Source organism: Trachypithecus francoisi, unplaced genomic scaffold, assembly GCF_009764315.1.
Source record: "Trachypithecus francoisi isolate TF-2019V2 unplaced genomic scaffold, Tfra_2.0 Lachesis_group12, whole genome shotgun sequence".
Taxonomy (NCBI): domain Eukaryota; kingdom Metazoa; phylum Chordata; class Mammalia; order Primates; family Cercopithecidae; genus Trachypithecus; species Trachypithecus francoisi.
This window is the reverse complement of record NW_022681457.1, coordinates 2,190,155-2,207,884: the sequence shown is the minus strand read 5'-3', so window position 1 is coordinate 2,207,884 and position 17,730 is coordinate 2,190,155. Positions and strand designations below refer to the sequence as shown.

Below are 17,730 nucleotides of genomic sequence, written 5' to 3'. Positions count from 1 at the left end.
AAACTCCTGAGCTCAGGCAATCCACCTGCCCCGGTCTCCCAAAGTGCTAGGATGACGGGCGTGAGCCACCGCGCCCCGCCACAACCTCTCTATTTTAATAAACGTTTAAAATTGAGGCCGGTCGCGCTGACTCGCGACTGTAATTCCAGCACGTTAGGAGGCTAACGGAGGAGGATCACTTGAGGCCAGGAGGAGTTCCAGACCCTGTCTAGCAAAATAAATAAATAAATAATTGTTCTTTCAGGACTTATCTTTTCTATGTCTGTGCCACGTAGCCCCAAACAGACTCGAAACCACTCAAGCCATGAGACTCCTCAGGATAGAGACAAAGTTGTTTTGATCTTCTCCCAACCTATGTCCAGCACTCTGCCCCATCCTGGACACTAATCCTTGCTTGGTTAATTTCCACTCCTTTTTTTTTTTTTTTTTTTTAAGGTAGCTTGCTCTGTCCCAGAGGCTGGAGTGCAGTGGCGCCATCTTGGCTCACAGCAACCTCTGCTTCCCAGGTTCAAGCAATTCTCCTGCCTCCGCCTCCCAAGTAGGTGGGATTACAGGCAGGTACCACCACGCCCAGCTAATTTTTATATTTTTAGTAGAGACGGGCTTTCACCATGTTGTCCAGGCTGGTGTCAAACTCCTGACCTCAAGTGATCCGCCCACCTTGGCCTCTCAAAGTGCTGGGATTAGAGGCATGAGCCACTGCGCTTGTTTTTTGGGTTTTTGTTTTTGTTTTTTTTTTCGAGACGGAGTCTTACTCCGTTGCCCAGGCTGGAGTGCAGTGGCACGATCTCTGCTCACTGCAACCTCCACCTCCCAAGTTCAAGTGATTCTCCTGCCTCCTGAGTAGCTGAGATTACAGGCATGCACCACCATGCCCGGCTCCACTCGTCCTTGTTATCTCAGCTCAAATGTCACCCCGTCTAGGAAGCTGTCACTAACTCTTCAACTCGGCTAGGTACCCATTATGAGCAGCTGTGGCAGCCAGCCTCCACGATGGACCCCAGTGAGTCTCAGCTGGTATTTGCATTGCCTCCAGCATTGGCCAGGGCTGATTAGGTACCAATAGAACATTGTGGAAATGACAGTGTCATAAAAGATCTGAGGCAAGGTCATAAAAGACATAGCAGCTTCCACCATGCTCTTTCTTAGATCATTCATGCTTTGGGAAAACAGCTGCCATGTGAGGACATTCATATGTCCTTGTGGACAGATCCACGTGGAGAGGAACTGAGACCTCTGGCCAATAGCCAGCATTCGTTTACCAACCACAGGATCGAGCCACCTGGAACACAGGTGCTTCAGCTCCAGTCAAGCGTTCACATGCCAGCCTGGAAAATGTAGCAAGACCTCTTCTTTCCAAAAAATTTAAAAATTAGCTGGGCATGGTGGCGCGTGCCTGTAGTTCCCACTACTCAGAAGGCTGAGGTGGGAGGATTGTTTGAGCCCTGGAGGTTGAAGCTGCAGTGAGCTGTGATTGCACCACTGCATGCCAGTATGGGTTATAGTGCAAGACCCTGTCTCAGAAAAGAAAAAAAGAAAAAAAAAAAGACAGTGTTCTGGTGACTGTAGCACTGGCTAATATCTTTTTTTTTTTTTTTTTTTAGATGGAGTCTCGCTCTGTAGCCCAGGCTGGAGTGCCATGGTACGATCTTGGCTCACTGCAACCTCTGCCTCCTGGGTTCAAGCAGTTCTCCTGTTCAGCCTTCCTAGTAGCTGGGACTACAGTTGCACACCACCATGCCTGGCTAATTTTTGTATTTTTAGTAGAGACGGAATTTTACCATATTGATCAAGCTGGTCTCGAACTCCTCACCTCAGGTGATCCACCTGTCTCTGCCTTTCAAAGCACTGGGATTATGGGTGTGAGCCACCGTCCCTGGCCTTTATTTATTTATTTATTTATTTATTGGAGACAAAGTCTTGCTCTTGTCCCCCCCCCCCCGGCTGGAGAGCGATGGCACGATCTTGGTTCACTGCAACCTCCGCCTTCTGGGTTCAAGCGATTCTCCTGCCTCAGTCTCCCGAGTAGCTGGAATTAACAGGCGCCTGCCACCATACCCGGCTAATTTTTTTAAAAGTATTTTTAGTAGAGACAGGGTTTCATCATGTTGGCCAGGCTGGTCCCAAACTCCTGACCTTCAGTGATCTGACCACCTTGGCCTCCCAAAGTGCTGGGATTACAGGCATGAGCCACCGCGCCCGGCCTTTTTTAATTTTCTTTTGAGACAGAATTTCATTCTGTTGCCCAGGCTGAAGTGAAGTGGCACACTGTTAGCTCACAACAACCTCTGCCTCCCAGGTTCAAGTGATTCTCGTGCCTCAGCCTCCCAAGTAGCTGGGACTACAGTCACACGCTACCATGCCCAGCTAATTTTTGTACTTTTAGTAGAGATGGGGTTTCACCATGTTGGCCAGACTGCTCTTGAACTCCCAACCTCAGGTGATCCACCCACCTCGGCCTCCCAAAGTGCTGGGATTACAGGGATGATCACTGCGTCTGGCCTTAAAATTTATTTGTGTTATGTCATTTAAGTCCATTTTTCCTGTTATACTGTGCATGCTGTGAGGGTGAGGGCTGTGTCTGTTTTCTTGCTGCGAATGCATTCATTCATTCAACAAATGTTTATTGAACACCAGACTTGTACCAAGTATGAAGTTGAGCACTGGAGATCAGGACTGGGACTAAGGGGAGGCAAGGGCACAAAATTTAATGAGGCACATATTCTCAGTCCTGTGTAAGAGAGGAATTGGCATCTAAGACTGAGGTCCTTTTAAAATTTTGCAAGCTGGACACTTTGCGTGTGTCATCCTAGTATCAACCCTGTTGGAGACAAAAAAGTACATAAGACAGAAATGATCTCTGGCCTCCTTTGGCCCCTGTAATATTCAACAACTATGTGTTGGTTATTCTGCTAGCACTATACCTCAAATGTACATAATTCCATAATACACTCTGTTGTATTTATTTAATTAAATTTTTTTTTTTTTTTTGAAACAGAGTCTCTCTTTGTCTCCCAGGCTGGAGTGCAGTGGCACGATCTCGGCTCACCACAACCTCCACCTCCAGGGTTCAAGCACTTCTCCTGCCTCAGCCTCCCGAGTAGCTGGTACTACAGGCATGTGCTACCAAGCCTGGCCAATTTTTGTATTTTTAGTAGAGATGCTGTTTCGCCATGTTGGACAGGCTGGTCTTGAACTCCTGACCTCAGGTTATCTGCCCTCCTTGGCCTCCCAAAGTGCTGGGATTACTGGAGTGAGCCACCACGCCTGGCCTGCTTTGTTCTTATTAGGGCCAATCTCCCCTCAGTACTAATAGTAATAACCTTATTGACTGCTTACCATCTGTCATCATGTTCTAGGTAATGAAGATACAGTTATCAGACAGGGTCCCTGCCCTCAACAACTCACTACCTAATGAGAGATCTAGACAAACATACACGACATACTCATAGGGCAAATAAAATAATTTTTAAAATGTAATAAAGGCCATTAAAAAAAACCAAACTAGGTTGGGCATGGTGACTCACGCCTGTAATCTCAATACTTTGAGAGGTGGAAGAGGAAGGATCGCTTGAACTCAGGAGTTCAAGAGCAGCCTAGGCAACATAGCAAGACCCTGTCTCTACAAAAAGTACCAAAAAATAGCCAGGTGTGACGGCATGTGCTTGTAGTCTCAGCAACTTGGGAGGCTGAAGCCGGGGGATCACTTGGGCCCAGCAGATTGAGGCTGCAGTGAGCTGAGATCGTGCCACTGTACTACAGCCTGGGTGACCAAGGGAGACCCTCTTTCAGAAAAAAAACAAAAAGACAAAAATAAAACACACCAAAAAAACTAAACTAACTGCTGACCTGGAGTTTTTGTTTGTTTGTTTGTTTGTTTTTTGACAGAGTTTTGCTCTTGTCACTCCAGCTAGAGTATAATGGTATGATCTTGACTCACTGCAAACTTTGCCTCCCGGGTTCAAGCAATTCTCCTGCCTCAGTTTCCTGAGTAGCTGGGATTACAGGCACCTTCCATCACACCCAGCTAATTTTTGTATTTTTAGTGGAAACAGGGTTTCACCATTTTGGCCATGCTGGTCTCGAACTCCTGACCTCAGGTGATCCACCCACCTCAGCCTCTCAAAGTGCTGAGATTACAGGCATGAGCCACCACACCCCGGCCAACCTAGAGATTTTTTTTGGGGGGGGGGATCTTTATTGCCCAAGCTGGGGTGCAGTGGTGAGATCTGGGCTCACTGCAGCCTCCGCCTCCTGGGTTCAAGTGATTCTCCTGCTTCAGCCTCCTGAGTAGCTGGGATTGTGGGTGCGCACCGCCATGCCCGGCTAATTTTTTGTATTTTTAATAGAAATGGGGGTTTCACCATGCTGGTCAGGTTGGTCTCTCGAACTCCCGACCAAGTGATCCGCCCGCCTCGGACTCCCAAACTGCTGGGATTACAGCGGTGAGCCACCGCGCCCGGCCGGTTCAAATGCATGCTCTTAAACTGTTGTCTCCCAAGAGACACACGCAACATGTTTTAAGCAAAGCACTGGCTTGGTGTGGTGGTGGCTCATGCCCGTAATCTTGGTGATTTGGGAGGCTGAGGGTCGCTTGAACTGAGTTCGAGATCAACCTAGGCAATGTATCTAGACCCATCTCTATTTTTAAAAAATTGAAGAAATCACTGAATGAGGAATGGAAAGACATTTTCTAGCTCCCGAGGACAGTTTTTCAAAATTTAAAACTACTATTCCCAGTATGCCCTTCTCTCTGGGGTTGGGGACCTAAGAGAACTACATTTCCCCGAATGCAACGCCTGCACCGCTGGTTCTTCAGTATCTCGGGAACTGTAGTCCTCTGTAAAGATGTTTGTCCACAAATCCCAGCATACACTTGGGATCTGACTCGTTTGGTAGGAAAAGGACTGGCTGTGACTCTTCACCCAGGCTGGCCCCAATTGGTGAAACTACAACTCCCAGGGGTCTGTGCGCGAGAGGGAAGGCGGGTTTTTCTACCGGAAGTCCGCTCTAGCTCTGGGCCCTACAACTGCACCCTGAGCCGGAGCTGCCCAGTCGCCGCGGGACCGGGGCCGCTGGGGTCCGGACGGGGGTCGCCATGGTAACGGAGGCGCGCTACGCCTGGGACTGGCGGAGGGGGGTCCACGCGTAAATAGCCGAGGCTCGATCGGGCGCTGACAAGCCCCTTCTCTGCTGCGGATGGTCTGGGTCGGGCGCGGGCTACGGGGATTGGGGCCACGGCCGGGAAGGAGGGCACAGGGCGGTGATTCTGCGCGCGGGGGTTACCAGGGGTCTCGCGGCGACGGGCATTGGGGTGGTGTTCCAAGGGGAAAGGGCCGTGCAGGTGGGAGACATTGTAGATAGTTGGAAGCTTTGAAACGGGAGGAAACTCGTGAGACACAGTCTTGGGGGTAGCGAGAAGGCATTGGAGGTGGGGAGGGGGTGTCCCAAAGAGGAAGGCGCTCTGGAAGTGTGGTGGGAGCGCTGGGACAAGAACGCGAGACCTTGGAAAAGGGGAGGGAGGTTTTCTTGGTGGGAGGAGTCTCTAGAGACAAGGATCTGATTGCAGGTGGAGAGGGTATGTTGAAACAGGGGCAGGAGACTGCCTATGAGAGAGAGATCATCTCAAGGAGAAGAGACCTGGCACAGGAAACCAAAAGGAGGCAACTGTAGGGAATGAGACTTAAGCGTCTGGGAGAGCTCTGTAAAAGGAGAGAGGGCCTGGAGGTAAGACAGACACTCGGAATGAATGGGGAGCAATTGAATAGCAATTGAATAGGTCTTTCCAAAAAGAGAAATCTTGTGGGGTGGGGAGTAGGCTTGAAAGTGTGAGATCTGGGGAGGAATCTTTGTTGGGGCAAAGACTGAACACTGGATTTAGGAGTGCCCCTGTCCCCCAGGTTGGGGCTTTGGATCTAGGAAAGGGTTCTTTGGGCTGGAAGTTGGGAAAGAAAACGAATGGGAAAGGGTGTCAGAGTCGGGGCAGAGTCTCCTCCAGGAACAGGGTCCTTGGAGGCAAAATGTGACCTTTTGAAGAAGGGAGGAAACCTGGGAGTGGGACAAGGGATGTCACCAATAAGCCCATTGAGGCCCCAAGGAGGGGAACTAAGACCGAGAAAGTGGAGGTCAAAAGGGAACAACTCCAGATGAGGGGGACTGGAGACAGGGAAGGTTGGGGGGCATCTAGGGGGGACGGCAGAGGCGTGAGGATGCAGGGATTCAGGATGGAGGGGACTTGAGATTCCAATTGGGAAGAAAACAGGGAGAGGTATACGACGGAATTTGGGAATAAGAGGCAGAGCGTTTTGTCAACTCTGTGGGTTTGCTTCTAGTTCTCCTAACTCTGTGTGCATATGTCTCGGGCTTGGCTCCCAGGCTGTGGCTGCCTGGTGTAGGTCCCCCAACGTCCCTTCCTGCCCGGGACCCCTCCCCTGCTAGGAAGTGGTTTTCCCTGGCTCAGCAGAAGGAGTTCTTGGAAGGAGAGTAACATCCTGTTCCTGTCCAGTTTGGTTGGTTGGGGGAGGGAGGATAGAGTGTGTGGAGAATGAGGCTTAGGAAAGAGAGTGGACTCTTTTTCCTAAGAGAAGACTCTCAGGCTGGGGCCGTGACTCATGCTTGTAATCCCAGCACTTTGGGAGGCTGAGGCATGCGGGTCACATGAGGTCAGGAGTTTGAGACCAGCCTGGTCAACATGGTGAGACCCCCATCTCTACTAAAAATACAAAAATTAGCTAGGCGTGGTGGTGGACGCCTGTAATCCCAGCTACTTGGGAGGCTGAGGCAGGAGGATCGCTTGAATCTGGGAGGCAGAGGCTGCAGTGAGCCGAGACTGTGCCACTGGCCTAGGCAACAGAGTGAGACTCTGTCTCCAAAAAAAAAAAAAAGAGAGAGAGAAAAGGCCGGGCGCAGTGGCTCATGCCTGTAATCCCAGTATTTTGGGAGGCTGAGGCAGGCAGATCACAAAGTCAGGAGTTCGAGACCAGCCTGACCAACATGGTGAAACCCCATCTCTACTAAAAATACAAAAATTAGCCAGGCATGGTGGCGTGCGCCTGTAATCCCAGGTACTTAGGAAGCTGAGGCAGGAGAATCGCTTGAACCTGGGAGGCAGAGGTTGCAGCGAGCTGAGACAGTGCCATTGCACTCTAGCCTAGGCGACAGAGTGAGACTCTGTCTCAAAAAAAAAAAAAAGAAAGAAAAGAAAAAGACAGGACTAGAGGCTCTCTTTCCTAAGACAAGGCTCCCACAAGTTGGGGTCAGAGGGTTCAGAGCAAAGCCTTTGGACTCCCACCTCTGCTTCTGGCTGTGAGACTTCCTTTTCTTGAATCTCAGTTTCCTCATCTATAAAATGGGCATAAGCTTGCCTGTCTCAGACAGAAGTGGACCCAGAGCTTCTAGCGGATTAAGCTTGGGCCATGGTTTTCTGAAAATCACATAATGGAAAATATAATGCTGTTAAGAGCTGGTACTTATATAACCTTTAGTACGTACCAGTCACTGTACTACACCTCTATGTTTTTGTTTTTTTGAGACAGCGTCTCGCTCTGTCGCCCAGGCTGGAGTGCAGTGGTGTGATCTCAGCTCACTGCAACCTCCACCTCCTGGGTTCAAGCGATTCTCATGCCTCAGCCTCCCGAGTAGCTGGGATTACAGCGACCCCCCGCATCACACCTGGCTAATTTTTGTATTTTTAGTACAGATGGGTTTCTCCATGTTGGCCAGGCTGGTCTCGAACTCCTGACCTCAAGTAATCTGCCCGCCTCGGCCTCCCAAAGTGCTGGGATTACAGGCGTGAGCCACCGTGGCCGGCCAGGAATATCCTCTACTCCTCACAGTAAACTGAGACACCGAAGTGGCACCAAAGTAAAGTCATGAAAGTAGCAGACGCTTTGGAAAACAGTTTAGCAATTCCTGAGAAAGTTAAACATAGCGTTAGCCTGTGACCCAGCAATCTCATGCCTAGGTAGATACCCAAGAGAAATGATACATCCACACAAAAACTCACACACGAAAGTTCATAGCAATATTATTCATAATAGCCCCAAAGCAGAAACAACCCAAATGTCCGAAGGGTGGCCTTATCCATCCAACAGAGGATCACTCAGCCATGGAAAGGAATGCAGCTCTGCCATTTGCCAGCCGATGGATGAGCCTGGAAAACGTCACGCTGAGTGAAGCACGCCAGACGCGAAAGCCACAGAGTGCATGATTCCACTCACATGCAATGTCCAGAACAGACACATCCACAGAGACAGAAAGGAGACTCGTGGCTGCCAGGCGCTGGGGGGACGGAGAGTGACTGCTGATGGTTGGGGAGTTTTTCGGGGAAGATGATGGAAATGTTCTGGAATTAGATAATAAATTAGATAGTGGTAATATTAGGTGGGGTGCGGTGGCTCACACCTGACCCAGCACTTTGGGAAGCTGAGGTGGTGGATCACTTGAGGCCAGGAGTTCAAGACCAGCCTGGACAACATGGTGAAACCCCGTCTCTACTGAAAATAAAAAAAATTAGCTGGGCATGGTGGTGTGCACCTGCAGTCCCAGCTACTTGGGAGGCTGAGGCAGGAGAGTCGCCTGAACCCAGGAGGTGGAGGCAGTGAGGCAGGATCACGCCACTGCACTCTAGCCTGGGCAACAGAGCAAGACTCTGTCTCAAAAAAACAAAAACAAAAACAAAAACAAAAGTAGTGGTGATTTTTACACAACTGTGAATATATACTAAGAGAATATACCAAAACCCATTTTAACTGTCTACATGTTAAGTGGATGGATTTTATGGTGTGTGAATTACATTTCAATTTTATAAAAAATTAGTAAGCAAAGAGAAAAAAAGAAGTGGCAGAGCTGAGACTTAGCCCAAAGGAGTCTGAACCTCAAACATTTGAGTATCTACCACCTCCTAGCCACTGGACTAAGTTTATAAACTTTTTTAACCTTTAAAAAAACCCTGGTTGGCAGGGCATGGTGGCCCATGCCTATAACCCCACACTTTGGGAGGCAGAGGCGGGTGGATCACCTGAGGTCAGGAGTTCGAGACCAGCCTGGCCAACATGGTGAAACCCCGTCTCTACCAAAAATACAAAAATTAGCCAAGTGTGGTGGCAGGTGCCTGTAATCCCAGCTACTCAGGACACTGAGGCAGGAGAATTGCTTCAACCCGGGAGGTGGAGGTTACAGTGAGCCAAGATTGCACCATTGCACTCCAACCTGGGTGACAGAACGAAACACTAAACATTTAAAAATAACAAAAAACAATAATGAGAAAACCACCCTGGCGAGATGAATCTTCTTGGGAGACTTGTTTTGCTGGTGAGGAAACTGAGGCCTAGAGAGGCAGACAAGGCTGGGCACGGTGGCTCATGCCTGTAATCCTAGCACTTTGGGAGGCTGAGGTGGGAGAATTGCTTGAGCCCAGGAGTTTGAGACCAGCTGGGGCAACATAGCAAGACTCCGTCTCTACAAAAAAAAAGAGAGAGAGATAAAAGGTAGTGGAGCCTGGGACTCGGGGCCCTGGAGCTGACTCCAGAGTTGACTTGTGGAAGGGAAGTCACTTCACAGGGGTGCTGGAGGGACCAGGGATGGAGCGTGTGGCCAGGCTGGCCTGGCTTGGGTCTGGGGAGCAGCCGAGACTCCTGGAAGTCAGGCAGCAGGGAGGCCCTGAGCCCTATCTCTCCTCCGGGTGGATGGGTGGGGCTGTTGGGCAGCGCCCAACCCGCCCTCCCTGCCTCTCTCACTTCCTCCTTCTCCTCCTGCTCTCCCCAGATCCGCTTTATCCTCATCCAGAACCGGGCAGGCAAGACGCGCCTGGCCAAGTGGTACATGCAGTTTGATGATGATGAGAAACAGAAGCTGATTGAGGAGGTGCACGCCGTGGTCACCGTCCGAGACGCCAAACACACCAACTTTGTGGAGGTGATGCCTGTTTCATGCCTCCTGCACCCCGCTCCTTCCTCATGCCCTACTTCCCCACTCCCTGCCCAGCCTCTAATTGCAAGAACCCCTTGGACCCTCTATCCATCCTGTATTCATTCACTCAACCTGCTTTGAGCTTGCTTGCTTCTTCCCTTCCTTTGTTTGTACTCTTCATTGTGAAAAATCATAAACATATAGATTAGTACAATGAAAGAAAAGTGTATTGGAGATTCATATACCTACTACCCAAATTTAATCAGTATTAATATTTTGCCTTTTTGTTTTGCACTATTATTTTTTGTATTTTGTATTTTTTTTGCACTATTATTATTAATTTTTTTTACCTAAGATTAAAAAAGAAATTTCTTTTTTTTTGGCCAAATAACTTTTTTTTTGCTGGTGCCTTTTTCAGACTTCCTATAGAATGTTCAAACACTGAAAAGTAGAGAGAATAGGCCAGGTGCAGTGGCTCATGCCTATAATCCCAGCACTTTGGGAAGTGGGAGGATCGCTTGAGCCCAGGTGTTCGAGAGCAGCCTGGGCAATGTAGCAAGACCTCATCTTTATTTTTTATTTCATGTTATTTTATTTATTAATTAATTAATCAATTAATTTTTTTGAGATAGAGTCTCACACTGTTGTCTAGGCTGGAATGCAGTGGTATGATTTCAGCTCACTGCAACCTCCGCCTCCCAGGTTCAAGCAATTCTCCTGTCTACTTCCAAGTAGCTGGAATTACAGGCGTCCACCACCACGCCTGGCTAATTTTGTATTTTTAGTAGAGACAGGGTTTCACCGTATTGGCCAGGCTGGTCTCGAACTCCTGACCTCGTGATCCACCCTCCTCGGCCTCCCAAAGTGCTGGGATTACAGACATGAGTCACTGTGCCTGGCCTTTTTTTTTTTTTTTTTTTTTGAGATGGAGTCTGTCTCAGTCACCCAGGCTGGAGTGCAGTGGGGGCAATCGCGGCTCACTGCAGTCTCCTCTCGGGTTCAAGCTATTCTCTGCCTCAGCCTCCCTAGTAGCTGGGATTACAGGTGCTCGCCACCACACCCTGCTAATTTTTGTATTTTTAGTAGAGATGGAGTTTCGCCATGTTGGCCAGGCTGGTCTTGAACTCCTGATCTCAAGTGATCCACCCACCTTGGCCTCCCAAAGTGCTGGGATTACAGGTGTGAGCCACTGCGCCCAGCCCTCTTTAAAAATTTTTTTTGTAACAGGAACTCATTCTATCACCCAGGCGGCAGTGCAGTGGCATGAACATGGCTCACAGCGGCCTTAACTTCCTGGGTTTAAGCCGTTCTCCCACCTCAGCCTCTTGAGTAGCTGGGACTACAGGCTTGTGCTCTACCAAGCCCAGCTAATATTTGTATTTTTGGTAGCAACAGGGTCTCACCATGTTGCCCAGGCTGGTCTCGAACCCTTGAGCTCAAGTGACCTGCCTGCCTTGGCTCCCAAAGTGCTGAGATTACAGGCATGAGCCACTGTGCCCAGCCAGGGTGCAGATTGCAATGGTTTGGCCAGGATGGCATTGCTGAAAAGGTGACACTGGAGCCAAGATCTGAAGGACTTAAGAGGGAGGAAGGAACCAGTGTCTGAGAGGAACATTTCAAGCCAAGGGAACAGCAAGTGCAAAGTCCCTGAGGCAGGAGAATACTTAGGGCATTCCAGGGATAGCAGGAATGCCAGCGAGGAAGGGGAAGAGATGAAAGAGAGAAGATAACAGGGTCATCTGTTGGTGCAGGGCTGCAGGGAAGACTTGGGCTCTTACTCTGAGTCAGATGGGAGCCGTAGAAAGGTTGATTTTGTTTTTCGGTGTTTTTTAGAGACACGGTCTTGCTTTGTCTCCCAGGCTGGAGTACAGTGGTACAATTACAGCTCACTCTACCCTCCCAGGTTCAAGCAAGCCTCCTGCCTCAGCTTTCCAAGTGGCTGGGACTACAGGCATGCACCTCCATGCCCATCTAATTTAAAATTTTTTTTTTTTTCCTTTTGAGATGGGTTCTCACTCTGTCACCTAGGCTGGAGTGCAGTGGCGCGATCTCAGCTCACTGCAACCTCTGCCTGTCGGGCTCAAGCGATTCTTCCACTTCAGCCTCCCGAGTAGCTGGGACCATTGGCATGTGCCACCAACGCCCTGCTAGTTTTTATATTTTTGGTAGAGACAGGGTTTCTCCATGTTGCCCAGGCTGGTCTCGAACTCCTGAGCTCAAGTGGTGCACCCACTGTGGCTTTCCAAAGTGCTAGGATTGCAACCATGAGCAACCATGCCTGGCTAATTTTTAAATTTTTTGTAGAGATGCGGTCTTGCTATGTTGTCCAGGCTGGTCTTGAACCACGGAGGTTTTTGAGCAGAGCAGGGCCACAGGCCAACTTGAGGCTGCCCTATAGGGCAAGAGCAGAGCAGGAGACTGCTCAGAGAGAGGTGGCTGCAGTGGTCCAGGTGGGGGATGCTGGTGACTGGACCAGCATGGAAGCCGTTGGGGTGGCCAGGAGCATTTTGGAGGTGGACCCAGCTGAATGGCCAAGAACTGGACATGGAGTGTGAGAGAAGGCAGAGCCAGGGCGACAATTAGATTTCCCACTTGAGCCCCCCTGGGTAGGGTGGAGCTGTCACTATCTGAGATGGGCAGATGGGAAGAGCAGGTGGAGGTGAAGATCAGGAGGGAGGTGTTGGGGGTCAGGCCCCGAGTATCGTCCACATCCCAGCAGAGATGTCCAGGAAGAAGTGACGAGTCAGGGTTCTTGGAGAGAGCTGAGTAGGATATGGAAACAGCATTTCTGCACGTAGAGGGAAACTGAGGCCAAGGAACTCACCAGGGAAGTGAGGATAGACTGAGGAGAGCACCAGAGGGCCAGATCTGCAGTCAGAGAGACGAGGAGGGAGAGGAGAACCAAGAGACTGGGTGTCCCAGAAGCCAGGAGGGGGAAAGGGTTGGACCTACCTCTCCAGGAGGAGGTCACTGGTGTTCTTACCAAGAGCAGCAGGTGGGAAGGGGAGAGGAACTGGGTGTAGGGTGTTCTGGCTGTGTGGGCGCCTTGCTGCTGGTGTAGTGGCAGGTCCTGTGCTGAGGGCCGGGGCCCAGGAGGGGTCAGTGAGGCCCAGTGATACAGAAGCAGCCAGAAAGGCCGGCTGGGCAGATGAGAATGTGACAGAGGAGGCTGACCCTCAGGTCTTGAGTTCCTCCGTGCCTCCAGGATCCAGGCCTGCCCATTCATTCCGTTGTTCCTTTGTGCATGTATTCACCCAATGTTTCTGCATGCCTCCTCTGTGATCAGCCCAGTGCTGGGTTCACAGCGGTCACTGAGACAGCCTTGTGCTGCCTTCTTGGGACTCACAGACCAGGAAGGAACACAAGCCTGTCTGTAGACAGTGACAACCAGAGTGGCCTGGGCTGGGATCCAGGAGCCTGGTTGGGGGAGGGCACCTGACCCAGCCTGGGGGTCTGGAGGGCTTCCTGGAGGGGACTTGTGAGTGAAGATCAAAGGGAGGAGTAGGCAGCTGGAAGATGCGGGCTATCCCTCTTGTTGTTATTATTATTATTTGAGACAGAGTCTCACTCTGTATCCCAGGCTGGAGTGCAGTGGTGCAATCATAGCTCACTGCAGCCTCTGCCTCCCAGGTTCAAGGGATCCTCCCACCTCAGACTCCTGAGTAGCTGGGACTACAGGTACTTTCCACCACGCCCAACTAATTTTTTGTATGTTTTATAGAGATGGGGTCTGATATGTTGCCTAGACTGCCCTTGAACTCCTGAGCTCAAGCCTTGGCCTCCGAAAGTGCTGGGATGATAGGCGTGAGGCCGGGCACCTGGCCATCTTCTAATCTCTCTCTGACTCGCACTGTCCCGCCTCCCGCTTTCCCTTGTTAGCAGCCCTGTGATGACATTGCTCCCACCTGAACCATCTGGGATTATCGCCCCATCTCATACTTCTTAGCTTCGTCACAAGTTAAGGGACTGCAGAGTCCCTTTTGCCATACAAAGTCCCATATTCACAGGGTCTAGGATTAGGATGTGGACGTCTTTGGGGGCCATTATCCTGTGCCAGCCCTTTGCAGGGGGGCACGGGGGACACAGTGTGACAGCTCCAGCTTCCCTCACAGTCCAATGGGGAGACAGACCAATCCCCATACAGTGACGACTGGCAGTGGTCAGGCTGGGGCGGGGCAGGGGTGGGGCAGTGGCATGGGGTGTTCAGAGGGGACACCTGCCCTAGCCTGCAGGTTGAGAGAATGTGCTTCTGTGAGAGAATGTAGCTGGAGGAGATACGGGGGTCTGCAGCAGATCCCTGAGAAGCCTCGAAATTTAAAACAGGAAGGGGAGGCTGGAAAGATGGAGCAGTAGCTGGAGGCGGAGGAGGGTGAGAGCCAGAAAAGCTGGATTTCTAGAAGAGAGGAGCACTGCTGATCAGTGTCAGGTCATTTACCCGTGGGTTATATGTAGGCCTTACTGTAATCACACCAGAAAAATGGACTCAGGCCAGGCGCGGTGGCTCATGCCTGTAATCCCAGCCCTTTGGGAGGCAGAGGCATGTGGATCATCTGAGGTCAGGAGCTGGAGACCAGTCTGGTCAACATGGTGAAACCTCATCTCTACTGAAAATACAAAAATTAGCCAGGCATGGTGGTGCACACCTGTATTCCTAGCTACTCAGGAGGCTGAGGTCAGAGAATCGCTTGAACCTGGGAGGCCGAGGTTGCAGTGGGCTGAGATCGTGCCACTGCACTCCGGCTTGGGCAACAGAGTGAGACTCCATCTCAAAAAAACCCAAAAAATCCCTGAAAACGTGCTTGGAGTATAGCAATGAACAAGAGATTGAGCTCAAAAAATGAGTAAAAAACTATTAGCTGGGTGTGGTGGCACACCTGTAATCCCAGCTACTTAGGAGACTGAGGCAGGAGAATCGCTTGAACCCAGGAGGCGGAGATTGCAGTGTGCCGAGATTGCTCCACTGCACTCCAGCCTGGCCTCAGAGCAAGACAAAAAAAAAAAAAAAAGCCGAGGACTGATGCTGGCACTCATAGCTGCCAGCAGGTGGCACCACATGCACACCCCAGACCTACAGCTGCTGTTTTTGTGAGTTTTTTGAGACAGGATATCTGCCTCCCAGGCCGGAGCACAGTGATGTGAACACGGCTCACAGCAGGCTTGACCTCCCAGGCTCAGGTCATCCTCCCACCTCAGCCTCCCGAGTAGCTGGGACTGCAGGTACACACCACCATACCCAGCTACTTTTTGTATTTTTGTATAGACGGGGTTTCACCATGTTGCCCGAGCTGGCCTGAAACTCCTGGGCTCAAGTGATCCTCTTGCTCGGCCTCCTGGAGTGCTGGGATTTTTTTTTTTTTTTTTTTTTTTTTTTTTTGGTAATGGACCTCACATTGAGAACATATAGAACTGAAATGAGATTTTCAGGTTTTGGCCAAAGACGTTGTACTTTGCAACCCAGTATACATATATATGTATCTGTCTCTATCTACTTAACACACGCATAAAATTAGAATCCGTGTCCCTGATCCTGGCATATTTGTTCACGGTGTGTGTCTGTGTTACTATGCTAACTGTATGTATCACATTTCAGTGAAGGCAGGACAAGGACCCAGGATCGTCTTGGTGACAGTGGTGACCCTCCTCCCCGCACTGCCTATCACAGGCCTGGCATAGAGTAGCTGTTCAGGAAGTATTTGTTAAATAATTGAGTTAATTAATGCCAGGCTAAGGAATGTGACTGTCTCCAGAGGTAGCAGGAAGTCACAGAAAGGAGTGGCAAGGTGGCATGGATGCTGTTGAACATGTCAGGCTCCCACCCAGCCCTGGGCTTTTGCTATCTGCTTAGAACATTCCTGCCTATCCTCCAGGTCTCAGCTCCGATACCTGCTCCTCCAGGAAGCGCCCCCTGACTCCCCAGGATCAGAGGGAGTTAAGCACCCTCTTTGGATTCTCACAGCCCAGTCCTGTCCACTCTGGGGATGCCTGCCCCCATTGTACCGCGAGCAGGGTTAGGGCTGTCTTGGTCACTGCTGTGACCCCAGCACAGGGCCAGCCAGGCACAGAGCTGGGCCTTGGGACCACGTGTGGAGTGAAGGACTGAATGTTTTGGCCCCACTGTATCTGGCACGTTGGGTCCCGGCCAGCTCCGTTGCTGATAGCCTCTCTGTTCTGCAGTTCCGGAACTTTAAGATCATTTACCGCCGCTATGCTGGCCTCTACTTCTGCATCTGTGTGGACGTCAATGACAACAACCTGGCTTACCTGGAGGCCATTCACAACTTCGTGGAGGTATGGCGGGAGGGGGAGGTGAGGTGGTGAGGCAGGTGGGCAGTCCTGGAGTGGCCACCGAGGATTGGGAGCCCGCCCTGGTCCCTCCTGAGTCCTCCCCTCTGCGGTGGCTGGGACTCTCTCCATTTCTTTTCTTTCTTTCTTTTTTTTTTTTTTGAGACGGAGTCTTGCTCTGTCGCCCAGGCTGGAGGGCAGTGGTGCAATCTTGGCTCATTGCAGCCTCCACCTCCCAGGTTAAAGTGATTCTCCTGCCTCAGCCTCCTGAGTAGCTGAGATTACAGGCACGTGCCACTGTGCCCAGCTAATTTTTGTATTTTTAGTAGAGATGGGGTTTCACCATGTTGACCAGGCTGGTCTTGAACTCCTAACCTCAAGTGATCCTTCTGCCTTAGCCTCCCAAAGTGCTGGAATTACAGGTGTGAGCCACCGCGCCTGACCTTTTGCCATCTCTTTGCATCGATCTTGGCTTTTGTTTCTCTCTGTGTGTGTCCTTGCCTCTCTCCCTATCACTGTCTCTCTCTCCCCTGCCTCCGCCTTGGTCTCTTTTTCGCTATCTCTTTCTGATGACCTTGTTCCCATCTCTGTGCATGTGTGGCTCTCTCCCTGCCCGTCTCTTACCATCTCTGCCTTCCTCTTCCAGGTCTTAAACGAATATTTCCACAATGTCTGTGAACTGGACCTGGTGTTCAATTTCTACAAGGTAGGCTCCTGGTAAAGAGGAGGCTGAAGGACCCGGAGGAGGGGACAGAGGGGGACCCATGGTGCACTAGCCACCCAGAGCTTCTGCTGAGGTCTGTGTCCCGGCTCATGGGACATCACAGCCCCAGCTTCCGTGGTCCGGGCCAGCATCCCAGAGGGCCTCCTCTCACCCCAGGGTCTCCCCTCACACAGGTTTACACGGTCGTGGACGAGATGTTCCTGGCCGGCGAAATCCGAGAGACCAGCCAGACGAAGGTGCTGAAACAGCTGCTGATGCTACAGTCCCTGGAGTGAGGGCAGGCGAGCCCCACCCCAGCCCCGGCCCTGGCCCCTCCTGGACTCACCTGCTCGCTTCCCCTTTCCAGGCCCGTCGCCAACCCAGCAGTCCCTCCCTCAGCCGCCCAGGAGGAAGGGACCCAGCTGGGTCTGGGCCACAAGGGAGGAGACTGCACCCCACTGCCTCTGGGCCCTGGCTGTGGGCGGAGGCCACTGTGTGTGTCCCGAGTAACCGTGCTGTTGTCGTGTGATGCCATGAGCGTGTGTGCGTGGAGCCCCCAATAAACCTGTGGTCCTGCCTGGCCTTGCCATCTTTGAGCCCTTGCCTGTCTCCCCTGGAAACCAGATACCCAGGATACCCTACCTTCAGTCCATCAGTCAGTCAGTCAACAAACACCCCTCATTGTGCTGAGCAAGGTGAGACACCCGGATGCTCTTCAGACCTGCTCCTGCCCACCAAGGGCCCCCAGGCTGGAAGGGGTGATAGGTTTAGATTCCAGGCACTTGTGACTAAAATAACAATCCTCAGTTAGTGCTGAATGGCAGGCACCTTCTCCC

General features: G+C 51.1%; 1 protein-coding gene across 4 annotated transcripts; it reads left to right on the top strand.

Annotated features, from left to right (window-relative positions):
* Nucleotides 1-4,878: 4,878 nt before the first annotated feature.
* AP2S1 (adaptor related protein complex 2 subunit sigma 1) lies at nucleotides 4,879-17,476 on the top strand. 4 transcript variants are annotated; one of them, XM_033223788.1, is made up of 5 exons: nucleotides 4,879-5,101; nucleotides 9,766-9,915; nucleotides 16,084-16,197; nucleotides 16,838-16,897; nucleotides 17,089-17,476. In XM_033223788.1, the coding sequence occupies exons 1-5, from the start codon at nucleotides 5,099-5,101 to the stop codon at nucleotides 17,188-17,190; spliced, it is 429 nt and encodes a 142-aa protein (XP_033079679.1). In that variant the 5' UTR covers nucleotides 4,879-5,098; the 3' UTR covers nucleotides 17,191-17,476. The 4 variants fall into 4 exon arrangements, with proteins under 4 accessions (XP_033079679.1, XP_033079681.1, XP_033079680.1 ...); XM_033223787.1 differs by lacking the exon at nucleotides 4,879-5,101 and adding an exon at nucleotides 5,549-5,727; XM_033223790.1 differs by lacking the exon at nucleotides 16,084-16,197 and having other exon boundaries at nucleotides 4,950-5,101.
* Nucleotides 17,477-17,730: the final 254 nt, after the last annotated feature.

Excerpts from the sequence above, each read along its gene's own strand:
- AP2S1 (XM_033223787.1), top strand. The coding sequence starts at position 5,677 with ATGAGACTTAAGCGTCTGGGAGAGCTCTGTAAAAGGAGAGAGGGCCTG. Across the intron at positions 9,916-16,083 it reads AACACACCAACTTTGTGGAG|TTCCGGAACTTTAAGATCAT; the intron begins GTGATGCCTGTT and ends TCTGTTCTGCAG. Across the intron at positions 16,898-17,088 it reads TGGTGTTCAATTTCTACAAG|GTTTACACGGTCGTGGACGA; the intron begins GTAGGCTCCTGG and ends CCCCTCACACAG.